At 30.9% G+C, this 23,218-nt stretch overlaps 1 protein-coding gene across 1 annotated transcript; it reads right to left on the bottom strand.

The window, feature by feature from the left end:
- Positions 1-4,815: 4,815 nt before the first annotated feature.
- LOC143069266 (serine/threonine-protein phosphatase PP1-beta catalytic subunit) lies at positions 4,816-23,218 on the bottom strand. Its single transcript, XM_076243806.1, has 8 exons — positions 23,093-23,218; positions 15,296-15,427; positions 13,933-14,163; positions 11,335-11,439; positions 10,268-10,339; positions 8,372-8,523; positions 7,856-7,990; positions 4,816-7,100 (listed from the first exon to the last, which is right to left on the bottom strand). The coding sequence occupies exons 1-8, from the start codon at positions 23,142-23,144 to the stop codon at positions 6,996-6,998; spliced, it is 984 nt and encodes a 327-aa protein (XP_076099921.1). The 5' UTR covers positions 23,145-23,218; the 3' UTR covers positions 4,816-6,995.

Raw genomic sequence — 23,218 nt, 5'->3', positions numbered from 1 at the left:
ATTTTGAAGTCTAATCTTATTTGAATTTATATGAAAACATTTATTCTGAAGCAAAAATCTTATGTAATGTAGGATATTAGTAGTCTTCCACTCGTGCATACTTATGATTATAAACATCTTTGAATATTGTATCGACACTAAGTACCTATTTGGTTCATTTGTGTTCCCCCTATTTTTATAAGCTCATAATCTTGGCTGAACTAAAATTTGGCATATACCCCAGTATTTCACAAAGTTCCAACCTTGATAAACATTTGCATCACCTTCATGGTGAGCAACCCTACACTGAAACTTTAACCTGATCAGTGAACTGCAAAATCTTGATAACAAGAATGTGTCCATAATACACAGATGCCCTACACACATGATCATTTTCTGGGAAATGTGTACTAAGTTTTAAGTTGATTGGACTTCAACTTAATCAATCAAAATGCTGGATAGCACCTGTGGAAAGATAGGAAGAGTAGTTTGAATAATTTCATATAAAGGTATGGTGGGGACAAAAGAGCATTAATAAACCAGATGCTGCGCAGGGCGCAGCTTTATACGACCGCAGAGGTTGAACCCTGAACGGTTGGGGCAAGTATGGACACAGCATTCAAGCTGGATTCAGATCTAAATTTGGATTGTGATTAAATAGTTGACACAGCATAGGTTTCTGACACAGAATGAATGTGGTCTAATGAACTTAAAATATTTTTTTTGCCTTTGAGCAATTCACTATGCTGTTGAAAAAATGTTTGAAGAAATTTTCTTTTTATTTATGAAATCTGAAATAAGAAAAATTTACCCCCCCCCCCCATTTTTTTTTCACATCCCCCTTTCCCTTTTTCTAAAACTGATCTCAATTCAAATTTCTAATGGAGTTTGCAACAATAACTACTCATTTAAATACATCATAAAATATTAAAATGTAAAATAAAGTGCTTGTTATCACTGAATGGTAAAGATTGTTTTAATTTATCAGTTGGTAGTAAAAGTGAATATACATTGTATATTGTATAAAACAATGATTTAAGTTGATTCAACTACTATTCTGGACAAAGAAAGATAACTCCAATTGAAAATTTCTTGCTATTGCACAATATTGTGCAATTAGATATTTCATGCTATTGCACAATACTGTGCAATTGAAAATATTTGCTATTGCACAATACTGTGCAATTGAAGATTTCTTGCTATTGCACAATAGTGGCAATTGAAAATTTCTTGCTATTGCACAATACTGTGCAATTGAAGATTTCTTGCTATTGCTGAATACTGTGCAATTGAAAATTTCTTGCTATTGCACAATACTTTATATAAAAAATTTGGATCCTGATTTGAACCAACTTGAAAACTGGGCCCATAATCAAAAATCTAAGTACATGTTTAGATTCAGCATATCAAAAAAGCCCAAGAATTCAATTTTTGTTAAAATCAAACTTAGTTTAATATTGGACCCTTTGGACTATAATGTAGACCAATTTGAAAACGGGACCAAAAATTAAGAATCTACATACACAGTTAGATTTGGCATATCAAAGAATCCCAATTATTCAATTTTTGATGAAATCAAACAAAGTTTAATTTTGGACCCTGATTTGGACCAACTTGAAAACTGGGCCAATAATCAAAAATCTAAGTACATTTTTAGATTCAGCATATCAAAGAACCCCAAGGATTCAATTTTTGTTAAAATCAAACTAAGTTTAATTTTGGACCCTTTGGACCTTAATGTAAACCAATTTGAAAACGGGACCAAAAATTTTTGATGAAATCAAACAAAGTTCAATTTTGGACCCTTTGGACCCCTTTTTCCTAAACTGTTGGGACCAAAACTCCCAAAATCAAAGCCAACCTTCTTTTTATGGTTATAAACCTTGTGTTTAAATTTCATAGATTTCTATTTACTTATACTAAAGTTATGGTGCAAAAACCAAGAATAATGCTTATTTGGGCCCCTTTTTGGCCCCTAATTCCTAAACTGTTGGGACCAAAACTCCCAAAATCAATCTCAACCTTCCTTTTGTGGTCATAAACCTTGTGTTTAAATTTCATTGATTTCTATTTACTTATACTAAAGTTATTGTGCGAAAACCAAGAATAATGCTTATTTCGGCCCTTTTTTGGCCCCTAATTCCTAAACTGTTGGAACCAAAACTCCCCAAATCAATCCCAACCTTCCTTCTGTGGTCATAAACCTTGTGTCAAAATTTCATAGATTTCTATTTACTTAAACTAAAGTTAAAGTGCGAAAACCAAGAAAATGCTTATTTGGGCCCTTTTTGGCCCCTAATTCCTAAAATATTGGGACCAAAACTCCCAAAATCAATCCCAACCTTCCTTTTGTAGTCATAAACCTTGTGTTAAAATTTCATAGATTTCTATTCACTTTTACTAAAGTTAGAGTGCGAAAACTAAAAGTATTTGGACAACGACGCCAACATCATACCAATATACGATCAAAAAATATTCAATTTCTGCGGTCGTATAAAAAGTATTGCTGAAAATGGTATTAACAGCAGGTCTCTAGCAGGAATAAAAGTTTTCCAGTATGAAGATAAAATGATATGGGTCTCTTAATTTGCACAATTTTATTTAAACTGCAGTTTATATCTTATCCAAATAATGTTGCGTTTTGAACATGTTTAAAAAAAAAAAAAAATAAAAAATTCTTCTAGTAAATGTTACCAATTCCGTGTAAAACATAAGTTCTAGACCAACAGCTAAGAACTTTAAATTAAAGTGTCAACAAATAAAAACCCCTAAAAATGTTGTTTTGGGGCATTTTGTTAGTTGAAACATATATAGGTTGTATATGACATTGAAGATTAAAATTTGTAGAGTGCCTTTCGATCAAATTATAAAGTATTTTTTCAGCACAGGGCATTGCAAATGTACTTTTTCAATGTAAACAAATAAATAAACTTATTTTATTGAAATGCAGATTTTTTTTGATAGCAAAAATATTTTCACTTCTTAAAAAATTCAAATGACTAAAATAGACATAATGATTGATGGGGAATAAATAAATAAAAAATGGTTTATTATAATTAAAAGTTTTAAAATTATGAAACTGTTTCAAACCAATTTCTGATAAAAAAAAAAGTGAACTAACCTAAATTTATTACAGATGATTATTGAAAATTTATCAAAATTTATCAAGTAAATTTAAGACCTTACTTGAATACCTTTTATATATTCATATTTATATTTCATTTTTTTTAAACATCGTGTTAATCCTTTATTAATTATTTATCTTTCAGACATAATTTACAGACTTACTAAGTAATGTAGATCAAAAGTAATAGACAATAAATAAATCTATCATCCTTATATACCAAACATCTAAAATATACATTTGTGTACTCAATTATGAGGTCAAATATTTGTGTATTCAGATGTATATTGGGTCTGTATACTTATGTAACACTGAGGTTGATAAGTGGGCGCACTACGTTTGCGCGCATTTGGGAATTAAAATGTTTTACGTTTGCGCGCAGCTTTTGATTACATTTGCGCGCATTCATTTTACAGGTAAACTCAGGTAAAAATATAAATAAAAAATTAAATTAATTATAATTGACTATATTTTTTTTTATTTTCATAATAAATATGACTATCAATTATTAATTTGGAAAATATTTCTTAATTCAAATTATATATTTTCATATTAAATTCTAAAACAAATTATAAAGTGATCATTATAAACTCGTATAGCTTAAGACATACATCTAACTTCATTGCGAATATTTCAGAGTGAAAAGTGTTTCAACGAATAGTCATCTTTTTTTAAAATTAGTAAATAATTTAAGTTAGTTTGTAAAGTTACACCAAGGCACTAACATGGAGTTTCGGCATGTATACCTGTAAAGAAATGAATGTATCAATACTTTAACCTTTACGATTAGGTATGTTTTAGCATTTTAGAATTTTTATCTTTATATTTTTCTAGAATTTAGTGCTTGTGCATAATAAAACGGACTTATCTTTCTCGAAATCCCACTTTCACCTCATCGTTGGTGAGCTGGGGACTAACACTAACGGAATGAGAACTTATACTTGTTAATAATTGACCAAATTATAATCAAATAAGTATTATTACGTGTATTTTACCTGAGTTTACCTGTCAAAAAAATGCGCGCAATTGTAATCAAAAGCTGCGCGCAAACGTAATGATTTTTGCGCGCAAATGTAATGGTAATGCGCGCAAACGTAATGCACCGTGATAAGTAATGTGGTCAATTTGATTGACAGTTTAGGAGGTGGGGCATTGTAATTTAAGGTCCACCTTGTCCCTTATCGTTAGGTGATAATGACAGTTGTCAATTACATCAGTATTGTGTCAATACTCAATTACCTAATCAAAATGATATAAAAAAAAGCTGCACATCAACATACATTCTTGGATGTACTGCTCCAAAAAAAAAATACCATTTTTTCACAGTTTATATGTGTATTATGTGCACATATACATGAGAACTATAGGGAACTATATTTCAGTGTGAATAGTAGCTAACCTGTTGTGTTGTTAGGGAGGCCAGTGCCTAAGGAAAGATTAAGAACAAGTTCCAATCTTTCCAAAAACTATCTTGACCAAAAACCTTTAAGCTGAAGCAGGACAGACGGACAGAAAGAATAAATGGAAAGACCCAAAAACATAATGCTCCCAAAGTGGGCATAAAAATCCCAACCAAGGACATGTTTCAAACACACAAACAGGAAATCATTATGCCTAATACTTTCTAATGCAGAGCACAAAAATGCTTCTAAGTATTGTTCCAAGGCTGGATGTGGATTTAAGAAATTTATCAGAATCAAATAATAAACATATTTCAACTGTACATTATTATTTTTATTTAAATGTCATATAGCGTAGGTATAAATAATTTACTTAACAAACAAAAACATATAAGGACAACAGTAACAATAGACATAAATGTATGCATAGATAAGTCTGTGTATCAGAAGTATTGCCCTTTCTTCTATACAGCCTCTTGATTTACTTTCTTAGTATACTTTTTATTGCTTTTATAGCATCCCTAATGTACTTGGTATAGGTTAAAAATGGTTTCTTGAATAATTGGTGGTTTTATACATTTTACAAATAATTTTCACATAGAGGTTAATGTGAACCACAGCACACTGTAGTAAATATCATTTCGAAATATGTAATGTTTAAATTTATGGACAATAAATTTGAAAATGTATATTGTATTTACAACGAAAATGAACTTTGCATTAATAAAATTATCATACAAGGTCAATGAATAATGTAACATATACATATTTGTGAAATGATTGTTTTGAAAAACAAATCTTTTATGTGTCTGTAAAAACTAAAACTCTTGTTTTAGAACACATTAACAGTTTGTTCATTTATTAGAAAATAACCCCAAAACTATTTGTTGAGAGAATTAACAAAAGAATTAGAATAATTTTTTTAACTATCTAAGTGGTGACTCACAGATGAAATCCTTTATCATCAAATTTGTACTCCTACATTCTGATGACACAACATCCCCAAAGATAAACAAATTATTATGTAAATAAACCAAGGGTACTTCTGGTTGTAACGTACAAAATTACAAACTGTACAAATTAAATGATACCATGCGATAAACAAAATATGAAATTAATAATATCTGTTACACAATTATTTTGGGATTGTTTGTTTTTAGCAATTTTATATTGTGATCATCCTTCTCAAAATTGCAAATGTACAAACCTGAAATGAATGAAATGAAAATCGAACAAAAGTCACACTCCTGAACACTCATTGGGCTAACAATAATCATATATCCTATAAAAATCCAACTAGCAAAAAAAAAAAGTCTTAAAGTTACAACAATGTTAATCTTTATTTTAGTTTTTATCTATAAAATATTCTTAGATCAGATACAACTTAATAGCATTCCAGCCAGGACTTGAAAATAGAGGTGTATATTTATAAAGGGCACTTAAGGGGTTCACAAGAAAACTAGGATTTATTCAACATTTATGTTAAACTATAAGTGTTATTATTTAATCATCATGTGCTAGAAAATGATTTGATATCAATATTCTGACCTTATAGAAGATCGTCACTTTTGGAAACAGGGCTTAGAGAGGTTTCTTAATTTCACCAGAGCAAGTAATGACTTATTTGTAGGTGATTATATACAGGTAACATGTGTCACATTTGATGATGAAGAGTGTGTGTTAAGAACCTAACCTAATGGCTAAGATGAAGAAAGAAACGTTCATTGTTTGCTTATTTATCAAATGGGCACAAGGGCACAAAATTCAGCACCCCTCTATTTACCTCTGCCTGCAATACTGACTCATTAATGCATCATTTCTTCACTGCCTTAAGTAGGAAAGTCATTAAACATGCAAATCAAACTCTAGGGTATAAATGAAATTAAATGACAAAACATAAAATGTTATTGTAAACATAAATGGATAAGTTCAACATGTAAACAGAATTTTTCAAACATTGAATTAAAGTTTGTCAATGGTTTACTTAAAACTATGTGCACCGAGGTCTGAATTATCAGACCTTACACCAAACACATGTAAATTAGTCCTTTGGCTGAAAAACCAGTGCTGTATGGTTTGTTCAGGAAAAGTATAAGATAATCACTAACAACTATTTAAAAAAAAAACATTATTTCTATTACAATTCAGATCATTTAAAAAAAATTTGTATATATTTAATCATCCTAATTAAAAAGATCATTTCAAAAACTTCACTGAATCAGACAGACAGAAACCTTTGAAGAAAAACCTGATACATAAAAATGAAATGCCCAAATGAAAACTTGAATCTTTTAGGTATTACTTTGTCCTATACAAAGAAATTAAGCATTAACTTAACAGTAATTGTTTAGTAAAGGGATGCATAGACAATAAATGGTTGGATTTCCTATATCTGCCCAACTTAGTATGGTTAACAAGCTGTTTACTTTGATATGTTAATACATGTCTCTGTCATAAGCAAGCTGTAATCTTCTCTTTAGTCAATGTTAATGTTATTTCTTCTTCTGAGCTTGAGGCCCTCTTGGCGGCGTTACTGGTCTACCCGAATTTAATCCTCCGTATTGATATTTTGCCTTCTTTTCAGAGGGTTTCAAGATCTAAAATGAAAACATCAGCCTAATCATAGAAACACATATAAAGAAACAATTCTCATAGCAATGAATAAAACAATTATAACATCTCAATATTTGTTATTCAAGAATATCAATCAATAAAAATGTTTTGAGCAAAGAAAAATCATCAAAAGAATAGCAACTAAATGCAGGGAAGCCTTCAGAAATGTTTTTTCAAGTAAGCTATTTTTTCTGGTGCATCAGCAAAATTCAGTCAAAGATTTGCATTTTCAAATAATAAACAGCTTTGTAAAAGTGCACTATCTTCAACATGATAAAAAAAAAATTTTCAATTTTTGCGGTCGTATAAAGACAATATCTTAAACAAAGTTCAGAATATTTTGTAAACAAAGCATAACTGTTTTGTGATCATTTTTACCAGGCAAGTCTCTTCAAGGTATTGTTATAAGTCATTGAAAAAGATCTGTGCAAAGAAAACTTCTAACCCGATTAAGATAGTCACATCAAACCAGATATACTTTATATATGCTGTTGAACTGTTTGAGATATTTTCAATTACAACTGTTGTATGGTAACTTATCTAGTTTTGATTGCTGTCAATGTACTACTCACTAGTACTAAGAAAAGCAAACCAGATGGTTAAATGCCTTTGCAGACAAAAAATATGCAAAAACATTTTACATTATTGGTCATTCAATATCTTTGCCATATCCCCCTTTTACCCCCCCCCTCTCAAGAAAACCAAGAACTTCAAAGAACCTATTAATCTTGAACATTACCTGAAATGAGCACATCAATGTTTCATCTACAGACATCATTCCTCCTGCATTGTCAAACTCTCCACAGTAATTAGGTGCTGAGAATAATGTAACTAACTGTCTCTTGGCAAAAAACTCATAACCATCTTCCACTACCTAAAATACAAATTAATATTTCTACTTTTCACAAATTGTTACGTAAGATGAATAATTAGTCGCTGGACAAAGACAATGGATATACAACCTTATGGAAAATATGTATCTTAAGGCATCAGTAAACATGTTTAACCCAGTCACATTATGGTTGTGCCTGTTTAAGTCAGTGGTTGTCGTCTGTTGCAGTATATCATACTTGGGTTTTTTATTTATTTTTTGGTACATTAATCAGGTCTTTAGTTCTCTTTCGTCAATTGTTTTACATTTGTCATTTCAGGGTATTTTATAGCTGACTTACTTTAGCTTCATAATCACAAAAGGATTGCATTTTTCTTCACAATAAACTACTTTCTTAGAATGTTATCTCAATAAATAACTTACCTGATGTGCTCTGCATATAAGATCTAAGTCATGTCTGTTGAGGAATTTACTGACAACATCACCACCAAATGTAAACGACACACCTCTATCATTCTCTCCCCATCCAGCGACATCTTTATCTGGGTCTGACCACAATAAATCACACAATAAACCTGTCAAAGACAACAAAAAGGTTCTTTTTAGTTACCTATATATTACAAATATCTATCAAATATGCTCCTTCGAGCAATTAACCCTAAACTCAATTCAAGCCTTTGTAGTATGGAACCTTGTAGTACAATTTCAAAGAGATCCATATTCTTAAACACAAGTTATTGTCTGGAAACTAGAAAAATGCTTGTTTTGGCCCTTTTTTGGCCCCTTGTTCCTGCATGTTTGGGGCAATTACCCCCAAACTCAATCTCAGACTTCCCTTTGTGATATGGAACTTTGTGGTACAATGTCAGAGAGATCCATACACTCACACACAAGTAATTGTCCAGAAACTACAAAAATGCTTGTTTTTGGCCCTTAATTCCTAAACTATTGGCACCATAACCCCCAAAATGAATCCCAACCTTCTACCTTTGGTATTGAACATTGTGGTATGATTTCAGAGCAATCAAAAAACTTATACACAAGTTATTATCCTGAAACTAGAAAAATCCCCTTTAGTATACCTAATTCCTAAGCCGTTGGGACCATCATCCCCAAAATCAATCCCAATCTTCCTTTTGAGGTATTGAACCTTCTTAAAAAAAGGAAAGAGATCCATTCACTTTTAAAAACCAAATGCTTCTTCGGACGACGCAGATGACGACGATGACATCATACCATTAAACGATCCCAAAATTTGTTTGCGGCTGTATAAACAAGAGTGCACACGCTGAAATGTCTCGCCTTCTTTACTAATCATTGATATTATGTTGATAGTCCTAAATATAAAGCTTTATTACAACTGTCACATAAACCTAACATTAACCAAGAAAACTGAACATTGACCAATGAACCATGAAAATGAGGTCAAGGTCAGATGAATCATGTCGGGCAGGCATGTACAGCTAACAATTGTTCGATTCAACAAATATAATTGACCTATTGCTAATAGTTTAAGAAAAACAGACCAAAACACAAAAACTTAACACTGAGCAATGAACCATGAAAATGAGGTCAAGGTCAAATAAAACCTGCGCGACTGACATATAGATCATAAAATTTTTCCATACACTAAATATAGTTGACCTATTGTATAAAGTATTAGAAAAAAAGACCAAAACTCAAAAACTTAACTTTGACCACTGAACCATGAAAATGAGGTCAAGGTCAGATGACACCTGCCAGCTAAACATGTTCACTTTACAATCATTCCATACACCAAATATTCAAGTAGTCACTGAACCATGAAAATAAGGTCAAGGACATTGGTCATGTGACTGAGGAAAACTTCGTAACATGAGGCATCCATATACAAAGTATGAAGCATCCAGGTCTTCCCCCTTCTTAAATATAAAGTTTTTAAGAAGTAAGCTAACACTGCCGCCGTAGCCAGATCACTATCCCCATGTCGAGCTTTCTGCAACAAAATTTGCAGACTCGACAAAAAGCATGTTTTGTGGTTCTTAATTGTTCAATTATCAATTTTAGAAAAAATATTCTGTATGTTCCAGGAATTAACCTATTTTTCTGGTAATAATCTAACTAATCCCCCTTTTGTATCATCTTAATGATGGACCACTTCATGATGGATCAGTCAAACTGTGTCGTCAAAGCTAATTATAAAGCTTATGTTTACATTTTCTGAAAGCCTTCATTCAAAAGTTTATAACAATGTTTTATATAGCTTGAATATCAGCATTTAGAAATGTATGTCAATAGATTTGTTAAATAGATTAATTAAATGTTCTTGTATTTCTCTACCTGTATCTGGTACATCTGTTGGTCTCATAATACGTCTGATTTGTTCCATTGACTGTAAATCGGGGGAAAGTCCTAAAAAATACAACACATTTTAAATGTCACAAAAAAGCACTAGTCTTATTATAAAATTTAGTTTTAAGGTTACACTACCAAAACTAATGGTTATATTTTTAAACCCATGTGATGCTTCAAAAGATTTTGCAACTCGTGAAATAGACAATTTATTTGGATTATAAATATCCCAATTAATAGTGGTTCCTAAGGCTTTGAGAAATAATTAAACCATTCTTTTTAACTACACCAACTCTTTTTTTTATAGGTATAATTACACAATGATTTGAACAAAATACAAAAAAGTTGTTTGGTCCAGTAATGCATATCACTGAACAGGACAAAACAAATTTTAACTGACCTAGGCAACCTCAGGAATGACTAAATCAATTAAAACTAAAACTTTTCGGAAAACAGCGTGGATGACATGCATAATGCTATAATTTTTTCCCCATGAAAAATGCTAAATTCTTAATCTTTAAGCATGAAGAAAAAAGTCTAGAAAACTGATTTGCTGGACTGTGGGATGGACAGACAGACAGACTGCAAACCTAAAGTCCCCTTTAGGACTTCGTCGGTAGGGTAATAAAAATAAATAGTCCTATCCACTTAAGGTTGTTCCAAAACAGACTATATTTAATTAAGGGCAGCGATGCACTCAAATTATGAATCGATGGATTGCTGTTTTCTTTTACAACAGCTTTAATAATAATACAGAAATAAATTAGTCTGATTGAAAATACAGATCTTTTGAACTTAACTTACAAAGATCTACAAATGCATCTGACAACAAACCATTCTTCTTTCTACATTAGTAATTTTTACATCAGCTAACGAAATGTCAGCCTTTAATTTTTCTAAGTTGAGTTTAAAACAGGAATCCCAAACAGAATGTAGACCAGTGTTGTCAGATCCTTGCAGACATGGAACACAAGGTCTGTGTTATAATTAGATTGGAATTCAATTCTGAAACAGCCTGTATGCTTGTTATAATCATATAATCAATCTTCACCTACCTCCATGACAACAAAATATTTTTTCATCTATAATAGCAGCAATTGGTAAGCAATTAAAACAATCTGTAAAGGTTTTCCATAACTTTACTGTGAATCTTCTCTTACCTAAAATCATAAGAGGCAATAAATAAATTGTGTAATATGTAACTTTATTTTTATTTTTTATTGATAACCATACTCTTATCACTGGTGTGTATTAACTCTTTACCATTCGGCAACTCTTTACCATTCGGCAAAAATTGCACTATTTTTGCCGTTGAGGAACGATCAAATTTCAATCAATCATAACTTTCTTATTACTGTTAGTAGACTTATCAACTAAGACTTTTTATAGAAAATAGTTTTTCAGTAATATTAATGACAGGTTTGTAAAAAAAATATATCATCTTTTGATCACGTGATAATCAGTCCAATGTCACGTGACAACAACAAAAAACTCAGAAAATTGTAAAATTTCGATACAAAATGTCCTTTTTTGAATTTTATTTATGGAAATAGTATCAACAGAGCATTCAAATACAATGTTAGAAATAGCATCTCTAAGAAAAAGAACCCTGCATGGTCTATTTATGTGAGAAACAGCAATTTTTAAAGCCAAACATGCTATGTGGGTGATTTGGGTCAAAATTGCTATTTTCGAGCTTTCTGGGTAAAAAACGTAGCTAAACTGTGCAACTGAAGTACATCCACACTCTAATCCCTACAATCATTTAAAAGACAGAAAAACAAAAGTCTTGCCGCTTCAGAATCCCATAGTTATCGATTTGTAATGGATTATCTTAACATGTATGTCTCTATTATTCTATAAACGACTATAAACAAGACAATTAACTTTGTCACAAGGAAAAAAGCATTTTCAATTTGAAATTAGAATTAAATTAAAGTCAAGTCAGGTTATTTAATATTGGTATTGGTTTTTTTTAACCGTACATTCATCCTTGCGGGATGTGAACCCGGATCGCTTGATTACTAGCCTCAGATGCATCCCCTCAGCTACGGAACCAGACAGTTAAAATTGATTAAATTCATACTTATTTTCAATGTTATTTGTAATATTTATTTTTATGTTGAGGGGGGGGTGTAATTATGATTTTAATTCAAAAACAAGTAACACAAGTAGTAAGAAATACATTTTATTTATACTATTTGGCCTCTGGAACCACAATATGCACGTTTTTACTGCTATGCGCAGAAATTCTAAGAAATAGTTGCTGAAAATTACTGACATGTTGACAATGTTCACTGTTTGTATTCGTTATTTTGTAGAAATTAATAAAAAAAATAACTCAATGAACCTTCATTTTATAAAGCTCAACACAAACCTGAAAGAAAAAGATCCATAACGGACCGATTTTTGCGGTTTATAGCAACCAAACACAATATTTTCATAATTCGAGATTTACACAATTCTAAAGTTTTTTCTATTAAATTTCAGCTGATTTTTTTTTAAAACGATGATAGCTTAATTGCTTTATTCAACCACAAAGATCAACCCCAAAATACACAACTGCCATTTTAATGTGTAGCTGAAACTCACAGGTTTCATTTAAGCCCTTGGTGAAATCTGTTGATAGTCAAATGGCAAAGAACTTAAGGTTTGAATCCAAATTTTACGCAAAAAAGTGCTTATGACCCAATTGAATAATTTTGTGTTTTATGATTACAACATCAAAAAGTAGGGTTTTTTAGTTGTAAGCTGTTCATTTCATTTTTACAATCATTTTCAGTCATATCAAAGCAGGTCAAGTACCGGTAATAATGATTGCTAATTTGTTGGTTTTATATTTGATCAATTTGTATCAAAGTCCTATATACCTTCTGTAAGTTAAAGTCATAATAAACGAGTGACCGGTGAAAAATAATGTTATTTCAATTCTTGAACCAATGCATACAAACATCATAAACTTAGTCTTCTGTGCACGATTTTATCATTTTTTTGGCATAAATTTTGTATAATAGTCATTTTTTTTTTCAATCGGTCAATGTTGTTGTGAAAATATGGCAGGTAATTAAAGTTCTTGTTTTAAAGCTGAAGTTTAACGATTGTCACCTGTTTGTCCACAAACAACAAAAAAGTATGTATTTGGGCACATGTTTAACATGTACAATCAGATAATAGTTTATTTTAAGGACATCCATGCGTATTGCAATCACCGGATTTTTACGAGATGGGTCACACTGAGGTCACTTTGCATAAGGAAAATATGTCAGGGGGAAGCAATTAAAATAAAGTAAACTTTTCTAAATATGAACAAATTAAAGAATTTTCTTCAGAAAAAAGTATATTTTCATGAGTTTTATAATGAAAACTATCCATTGACATGATTGAGTTATAAAAAACATATGCATTATTTTTTTTTAATTTGAGGTTTCTTACATGTCTTATGACTTTAAGGAGTAATAGTAGTTGAAGAGTAGCTGCAGTCAATTGGCAATTTGATAGTAACAAATGCAGTTTTACTGGCAACAAGTAGCAAAGTCAGTGAAACAGATATTTAAGACTGTTGTTCTGCTTCTAATGCATAAGAAAAAGAAATAATATGCAAGAGCTTAAAAAAAATATGTATACACTTGAAATAAAAAATAACCAAATCTTACATTCATCGTAAAAGCCATATATTCTGTTTATACTAGCACATTCATGGTTTCCTCGTAATAGAAAAAAGTTCTCTGGGTATTTGATTTTATATGCAAGAAGTAAACAAATAGTTTCCAGTGACTGTTTGCCTCTGTCTACGTAGTCTCCTAGAAACAGGTAATTTGATTCTGGTGGAAATCCTCCATATTCAAACAACCGTAATAAATCTGTGTATTGTCCGTGGATATCTCCTACAAAATACAAAATGTATCAAATGATTGAAATACATAGTGTGCATATGTTGGAAAATTGAACAATAAATTTACATGGCACAAGTCTTGGAAATTTTATGATATTTTTTCACTTAAGAAATTGGCCTCACAATCCCAACTGATTTAGAGTGTTTAGTTACATAGTAATGATTCTTAATTCAAGTCCATGAATTGTATCCAAAATTTCTCTTTTAATCCCCCTAAGGGAGATAAGTGTCAGCAATGAAATTTGATCATTTCTATATATATATGACTTCTAAATTCAATTATTGTTGTATCAGGTTGTTGGTTAGAAAAGAACAAAGCAATTCTGTCCAGTTTTCAGCTTAGTTTGTAAATAAAAAAGTATCCTGAAAGACAATTGAATTCTTATTTGGTGAAAAATTATGTAAAATGGTATAAGCTCTGATTTCTGTAAGATGCTTGGTTTTCAAATGTCTTAAAGTTATTATTACATGCATATATATTTGACAATAATAAATACTATATCATTTCTTTGTATGTCTGCACACATTCAAATTAACCATCACAATGGCATACAATGTGAAGACATACCTCCTAATTCTCCACTATATATCACAATGACATACAATGTACATGTGAAATGCCAACTTTCAAGCAAGATGAGGAACACAGACTTGCGTTTCAGCTGTGTACATCAATGTGGCAGTAACTGGGAAAGGCAGGGACCAAGTAAGGCCACAATTAAAAATATTTTGGTTTGCCCAAACCCTACCCAAAGGTTGAGACAATGGGTAGGTAGGCATTTTCTTTTTTTTTCAAAAAGAGAAATTGAAGTATCGGGTGTTTATTAGTCTTCATGCCTATCTGATTAAAAAAAACTTCTTCAAATCAGGACAATAAAAGAATTTGAGTAGGCAGCTTTTTTGGGTAGGTAGCGTTTGGGCAAACACACCTATTCTTTTTTATGGCCTAAGCTGTGATACATAGTTTGATATAGATGGACGTCAAATGGTTCATCATATTTAAAGTTTGGATAGAAAAAAAAATAAATTATTATTTGACTTATTTATGAATAAATGGGGTTGCTTCTAAACAGTTAGAAAACAAGGCATTCATAATTATATTTGATTATCTTTATTTGACTTACCACATATTTTAAGAGGTGCTTCAAGTTCTAGTAATATGGGCTGACTAAGAAATATTTCTCTTGATTTCAGGCAAAGTCCCCTAACTTCAGCCTCTGTCATATGTACTGTCTTTCCTGGTCGACATCCTCGGACTAAAAAGAAAATAAGAACATAAAAAATTGACAATTAATATATGTGTATGATGCAACAGAACACTTGACACTGACAGTATATTATTATAACATGTCAGAACCAGATGCTCCGCAGGGCGTAGCTTTATACGACCGCAGAGGTTGAACCCTGAACGGTTAGGGCAAGTATGGACACAACATTCAAGCTGGATTCAGCTCTAAATTTGGATTGTGATTAAATAGTTGACACAGCATAGGTTTCTGACACAGAATGAATGTGTTCTAATGAACTTAAAATTTTTGTTTCTCTTAGAGCAATTCACTATGCTGTTGAATATTAATCCTCTCAAAAAAATGTTTGAAGAAATTTTCTTTTTTATTTATGAAATTTCAAATGAGAAAAATTGAACCCAATTTTTTTAATCACATCCCCCTTTCCCTTATTCCAAAACTAATCTCAATTAAAATTTCTAATGGAGTTTGCAACAATAACTACTCATTTAAATACATCATAAAATATTAAGATGTAAAAAAACTGCTTGTTATCACTGAATGGTAAAGATTATTTTAATTTATCAGTTGGTAGTAAAAAGTGAATATACATTGTATATTGTATATAACAAAGATTTAAGTTGATTCTGGACAAAGAAAGATAACTCTAATTAAAAAAAAATTTGATATTTCACAATATTGTGCAATTAGATATTTCTTGCCATTGCGCAATACTGTGCAATTGAAAAGACTTGCTATTGCACAATACTTAATATAATAATTTTAGATCCTGATTTGGACCAACTTGAAAACTGGGCCCATAATAAAAAATCTAAGTACATTTTTGGATTCAGCATATCAAAGAACTTCAAGATTTCAATTTTTGTTAAAATCAGACTAAGTTTAATTTTGGACCCTTTGGACTTTAGTGTAGACCAATTTGAAAACAGGACCAAAAATGAAGAATCTACATACACAGTTAGATTTGGTATATCAAAGAACCCCATTTATTCAATTTTTGATGAAATCAAACAAAGTTTAATTTTGGACCCCAATTTGGACCAACTTGAAAACTGGGCCAATAATCAAGAATCTAAGTACATTTTTAGATTCAGCATATCAAAGAACCTAACTGATTCATTTTTTGTCAAAATCAAACTAAGTTTAATTTTGGACCCTTTGGACCTTAATGTAGACCAATTTGAAAACGGGACCAAAAGTTAAGAATCTACATACACAGTCATGACAGTTAGATTCAGCATATCAAAGAACCCCAATTATTCAATTTTGATGAAATCAAACAAAAGTTTAATTTTGGACCCTTTGGGCCCCTTATTATGTTGGGACCAAAACTCCCAAAATCAAACCCAACCTTTCTTTTATGGTCATAAACCTTGTGTTTAAATTTCATAGATTTCTATTTACTTATACTAACGTTATGGTGCGAAAACCAAGAAAAATGCTTATTTGGGTCCCTTTTTGGCCCCTAATTCCTAAACTGTTGGGACCTAAACTCCCAAAATCAATACCAACCTTCCTTTTGTAGTCATTAACATTGTGTTTAAATTTCATTGATTTCTATTTACTTAAACTAATGTTATTGTGCGAAAACCAAGAATAATGCTTATTTGGGCCCTTTTTTGGCCCCTAATTCCTAAACTGTTGAGACCAAAACTCCCAAAATCAATCCCAACCGTTCTTTTGTGGTCATAAACCTTGTGTCAAAATTTCATAGATTTCTATTAACTTAAACTAAAGTTATAGTGCGAAAACCAAGAAAATGCTTATTTGGGCCCTTTTTGGCCCCTAATTCCTAAAATGTTGGGACCAAAACTCCCAAAATCAATACCAACCTTCCTTTTGTGGTCATAAACCTTGTGTTAAAATTTCATAGATTTCCATTCACTTTTACTAAAGTTAGAGTGCGAAAACTAAAAGTATTCGGACGCCGGACGACGATGACGACGACGACGCCGACGCCAACGTGATAGCAATATACGACGAAAATTTTTCAAAATTTGCGGTCGTATAAAAATTGAACCCAATTTTTTTAATCACATCCCCCTTTCCCTTATTCCAAAACTAATCTCAATTAAAATTTCTAATGGAGTTTGCAACAATAACTATTCATTTAAATACATCATAAAATATTAAGATGTAAAAAAACTGCTTGTTATCACTGAATGGTAAAGATTATTTTAATTTATCAGTTGGTAGTAAAAAGTGAATATACATTGTATATTGTATATAACAAAGATTTAAGTTGATTCTGGACAAAGAAAGATAACTCCAATTAAAAAAAAATCTTGCTATTGCACAATATTTTGCAATTAGATATTTCTTGCTTACTATTCTGGACAAAGAAAGATAACTCTAATTAAAAAAAAATTTGATATTTCACAATATTGTGCAATTAGATATTTCTTGCCATTGCGCAATACTGTGCAATTGAAAAGACTTGCTATTGCACAATACTTAATATAATAATTTTAGATCCTGATTTGGACCAACTTGAAAACTGGGCCCATAATAAAAAATCTAAGTACATTTTTGGATTCAGCATATCAAAGAACTTCAAGATTTCAATTTTTGTTACAATTTTTGTTAAAATCAGACTAAGTTTAATTTTGGACCCTTTGGACTTTAGTGTAGACCAATTTGAAAACAGGACCAAAAATGAAGAATCTACATACACAGTTAGATTTGGTATATCAAAGAACCCCATTTATTCAATTTTTGATGAAATCAAACAAAGTTTAATTTTGGACCCCGATTTGGACCAACTTGAAAACTGGGCCAATAATCAAGAATCTAAGTACATTTTTAGATTCAGCATATCAAAGAACCTAACTGATTCATTTTTTGTCAAAATCAAACTAAGTTTAATTTTGGACCCTTTGGACCTTAATGTAGACCAATTTGAAAACGGGACCAAAAGTTAAGAATCTACATACACAGTCATGACAGTTAGATTCAGCATATCAAAGAACCCCAATTATTCAATTTTGATGAAATCAAACAAAAGTTTAATTTTGGACCCTTTGGGCCCCTTATTATGTTGGGACCAAAACTCCCAAAATCAAACCCAACCTTTCTTTTATGGTCATAAACCTTGTGTTTAAATTTCATAGATTTCTATTTACTTATACTAACGTTATGGTGCGAAAACCAAGAAAAATGCTTATTTGGGTCCCTTTTTGGCCCCTAATTCCTAAACTGTTGGGACCTAAACTCCCAAAATCAATACCAACCTTCCTTTTGTAGTCATTAACATTGTGTTTAAATTTCATTGATTTCTATTTACTTAAACTAATGTTATTGTGCGAAAACCAAGAATAATGCTTATTTGGGCCCTTTTTTGGCCCCTAATTCCTAAACTGTTGAGACCAAAACTCCCAAAATCAATCCCAACCGTTCTTTTGTGGTCATAAACCTTGTGTCAAAATTTCATAGATTTCTATTAACTTAAACTAAAGTTAATACATTAGAAACTTTATGGTTAGAGGTAGAATTTCCAAAATCTAAACCTTTCTTCATTTGTACTATTTATAGACCACCAAATTCCCCTCAGTCCTGGATAGATCTTTTTGAGGAAGAATTTAATGCAGCTCTTTCAGAAAACAAAGAGATAATTTTAATGGGGGACTTTAATATTGACTTGATTAAAATTGAGAATAAAAAATGGATCAATTTCATAAACAATTTTAATCTTCAACAACAAATTTGCACTGCAACACGTATTTGTGACAAATCTGAAACTCTAATTGATCATATTTACACTACTAATCCTGAAAATATTGTCCATTGTCATGTACCTTCATATGCTTTAAGTGACCATTATCCTGTATGCTTAAATAGAAAAATCAATATAAAGATAAAAAAAGAAAATCATATCGAAATAAAGTATAGGTGTTTCAAAAAATTTAATGAAGATGCCTTTTGTACAGACTTACATCAAACCCCTTTTCATATTGTTGAAATGGAAGATGATATTGATATTGCTGTCGACAAATGGTATGAACTTTTTAATCAAGTTATAAACAAGCATGCACCAATGAAAACTAAAAGAGTAAAAACATTTAAACAAGCCGAATGGTTTAATGAAGAAATTAAAAACTCCATTCAATATAGGAATATGTATCATTCAAAAAAAGATTGGATAAACTTTAAAAAGTGGCGTAATAAAACAACGTCGTTAATATTTAATGCAAAAAAGGAATATTACCAAAACGCCATAACTAGTTCCAAAAATAGTAAAGAACTTTGGAATCATATTAAAGAGTTAAATCCAAAAGAGGATAATATTTTTCCACCTAAAATGCAGTATGAAAATCAAACGGTTTATAACAACCAAGATATTGTAAATACTCTTAATGTTCATTTTTCATCCGTAGCTGAAAAACTTATTGGAAATAATACTTCAGATATGGATTTTTCTATGCTACAAAATTTTACTAGTGAAAAATTAAAGAAAACTGAAAATTTTCATTTAAAACTCATTTCCATTGGAGAGGTGTGTTCTCAACTAAAACATCTTAATATTAATAAATCCGCAGGTTTAGATGGAATAGGTCCCAAATTTTTAAAGCTAAGTGCAGAAATAATATCCCCATCACTAACTTTTTTAATAAACAAAAGTATAACTTCAAATCGTTTTCCGCAAAAATTAAAACTTGCAAGAGTAACTGCTATACATAAAGGAGGACCAAGAGATATTCCCTCAAATTATCGTCCAATTTCTATTTTGAATACCATATCTAAAATTTTCGAAAGACATGTATGTACACAGTTATATGAATTCCTTAACAATAAAAAATTGTTACATATCGCCCAGTCAGGTTTCAGACAAGGTCATTCCTGCCAAACAGCGCTAACTAAACTAATTGACGAATGGTTAAAATATTTAGATAATGGAGAAATAGTTGGTACAGTGTTTTTAGATTTCAGTAAGGCTTTTGACCTTATAAACCATGCCATACTTCTAGAAAAGTTAAAATTTTATCATATCGGAAAACATATGATAGATTGGATAAAATCGTATTTGTCTGACAGACAACAAGAAGTCCAATACGCTAACATTAAATCTGATAAATCGTTTGTAAAGTATGGAGTGCCTCAAGGTTCTATTTTAGGTCCGCTGTTATTTTTAATATATATAAATGATTTACCACTTCATGTTAAACAATCCAATATGGATTTATATGCTGACGATTCAACATTGCATTTTCATGATAAAAACATTGAAAAAATAAACAGCATATTGCAAAATGATTTAAATGCTATACAATCTTGGTGTAACAATAATAGTATGAAAATCAATGCACAAAAAACTAAGTGTATGAAATTGGGTTCAAAACAAAAACTTAAACAACTATCAGAATTATGTATTACCGTCAACGAAACATGTATTGAGAATGTCCATTCTTTCAAATTACTTGGAATAGACATTGATGAAAATTTAAGCTGGGAAGATCATGTTGATCGTATATGTAAAATTATCTCATCTAAAGTATCACTTTTATATAAAATTAAAGTATATTTGCCAATACACACAAGGCAACTATTTTATAATGCATATATTCTACCATATATAGACTATTGTAGTTCAGTTTGGGGAAATTTATTACAAAAAGATTCAGATAGAATCATAAAACTTCAAAAAAGAGTAGCAAGAATTATACTGGAATGCGATATTTCTATTCCATCTAATTTCATGTTTTCTTCTTTAAAATGGCTATCTTTTACCAAAAGAATAAAATACCAACAATCAATTCTAATGTATAAAATTGTAAATGGGCTAACACCTGATTACTTAGCAATACTAAATATTGATGATGTGCAACGCCACAACTTACGATCTGTCTCTAATAATGATCTTTTTGTTCCAAGACCAAATACAAATTTTTATAAAAAATCTTTTCATTATTCTGCAACCAAAGTATGGAATAATTTACCACTCGAAATAAAAAAATGTCCTAATGTGGAATTATTCAAGAAACATAGTTATAATCATTTTCTTGAAAATTATATGCAAGTCAACTAATTTGTTTTCCTTTAACAAAACTATATCAAATATTGTCATTTATTACCCTTTGTATATTTCAATGATTGAATTGTGTATATACTAGTAATATATATTGTAAATTAATGTATGAATGTTAACTGTATGCATGTATTTTGTTTGAGGGCCTCAATGAAAATTAGACTATTTCTAATTGAGTTACCCTCTTTAAATAAAGAATTTATTATTATTATTATTATTATTATTATAGTGCGAAAACCAAGAAAATGCTTATTTGGGCCCTTTTTGGCCCCTAATTCCTAAAATGTTGGGACCAAAACTCCCAAAATCAATACCAACCTTCCTTTTGTGGTCATAAACCTTGTGTTAAAATTTCATAGATTTCCATTCACTTTTACTAAAGTTAGAGTGCGAAAACTAAAAGTATTCGGACGCCGGACGACGACGACGACGACGACGACGACGCCGACGACGCCGACGTCAACGTGATAGCAATATACGACGAAAATTTTTTCAAAATTTGCGGTCGTATAAAAATTAAAAACCTTTAATACTACATACACTGCTTGTACATTGTATTATGAGAGTGAATATCATCTACATGTAAAGTACTTTAAAATATAAAGTGGTAAGAAAAAGATTAAAACAATGTAGTAATATTGCACAATATATTGATATAAATCATGTAGCTCTTTAAATGTTTCAGTTTCTATACATCTTTGGCTATTGAATATTTGGCTTTGCATATTCCTAATGAAGGTAAATCCAGAGACGGCCTTGGGATGCATGAAATTTATAGTGTTGTTTTGTTCTTTGACTATTTTAATCATTTTTAAACTGTGACTTGCAATATATATCAGTTTATTGTTTTCATGCGTCAGACTGATTTTCTGGCATTGTTTTTATTCTGAATATTCGATCTCTATTTTGAAACTCTTAACACTACAACTGAATTTTTTACACTTGAACCAGTGGTGTCAGTAAGTTTTGTAATACATGTAGGTGACAATCATAAGTGGTGAATGGCATGAACAGAGCGTTGCACAAACGAAAGCAGGAGTTGCAGAGATTGATTGATCGATTGTTGGTTTCTTTACACCACATTAGCACAAAAAGGCTTTATCGCGGCGAGAGCTAATTCGAAGAGAGGGCAGTCCACAAGCAAAAGATTTTACATAGCGAAGAGCTTCTGTATTTCAAAATGTATTTTATGGTACCAATACTTAAAAAGCCAACAACCTATTTATCGTCCTGTTACTGACTATGTGCGATAATTAACATATATGCATAGTAGTCTTCAAATGGGGTTATTTTTTACAGTTCAGCAGTAAATCATATCCTATAATAGTCCCTCCCTTTTGAGAATTTCTGATTTTAACCTGGTGTCAGGGACTAATCGACGTATGTGTTACACCTGGGTCGTAACATATTTTCAGAAGGTTAACTTTTTATTAATCACTAAAATAGTTAGGACGTTAGATGCCGTTAGACATGTTAGATGATTGCAACTGTCAAACTTATGAAACTGACGGAAGACGGGAGCTCATAAGTTTTGAAACCAGTTTTCTAATTAACCATTCTTCTCATACATCTTTAATAATGAATTTGTTCATTTGTTGTAGAGATTCTCTGATTTCTAAAAACTGTTTCAAATACATAATCACTTTATTTACCCTCTAACAGTCGAGAGATCAGACTGTCAACATTCAATTCTGTTTCCGCCATATTGTCTTATGACGTCACAAATAGTTGTTGACAAGCACCTTGCAAAATCATAGAACGGGTAGTGCAGATCTTTA

This window comes from Mytilus galloprovincialis, chromosome 3 (assembly GCF_965363235.1).
Source record: "Mytilus galloprovincialis chromosome 3, xbMytGall1.hap1.1, whole genome shotgun sequence".
Classification (NCBI taxonomy): domain Eukaryota; kingdom Metazoa; phylum Mollusca; class Bivalvia; order Mytilida; family Mytilidae; genus Mytilus; species Mytilus galloprovincialis.
This window is presented reverse-complemented; position numbering and strand designations above follow the sequence as displayed.

Coding starts and splice junctions, on each gene's coding strand:
- LOC143069266 (XM_076243806.1), bottom strand. CDS start 23,144: ATGGCGGAAACAGAATTGAATGTTGACAGTCTGATCTCTCGACTGTTA. Junction 15,428..23,092: donor GATCTCTCGACTGTTAGAGG/GTAAATAAAGTG, acceptor TTTTCTTTTTAG/TCCGAGGATGTCGACCAGGA. Junction 10,340..11,334: donor AATATTTTGTTGTCATGGAG/GTAGGTGAAGAT, acceptor TGTATTTTTTAG/GACTTTCCCCCGATTTACAG.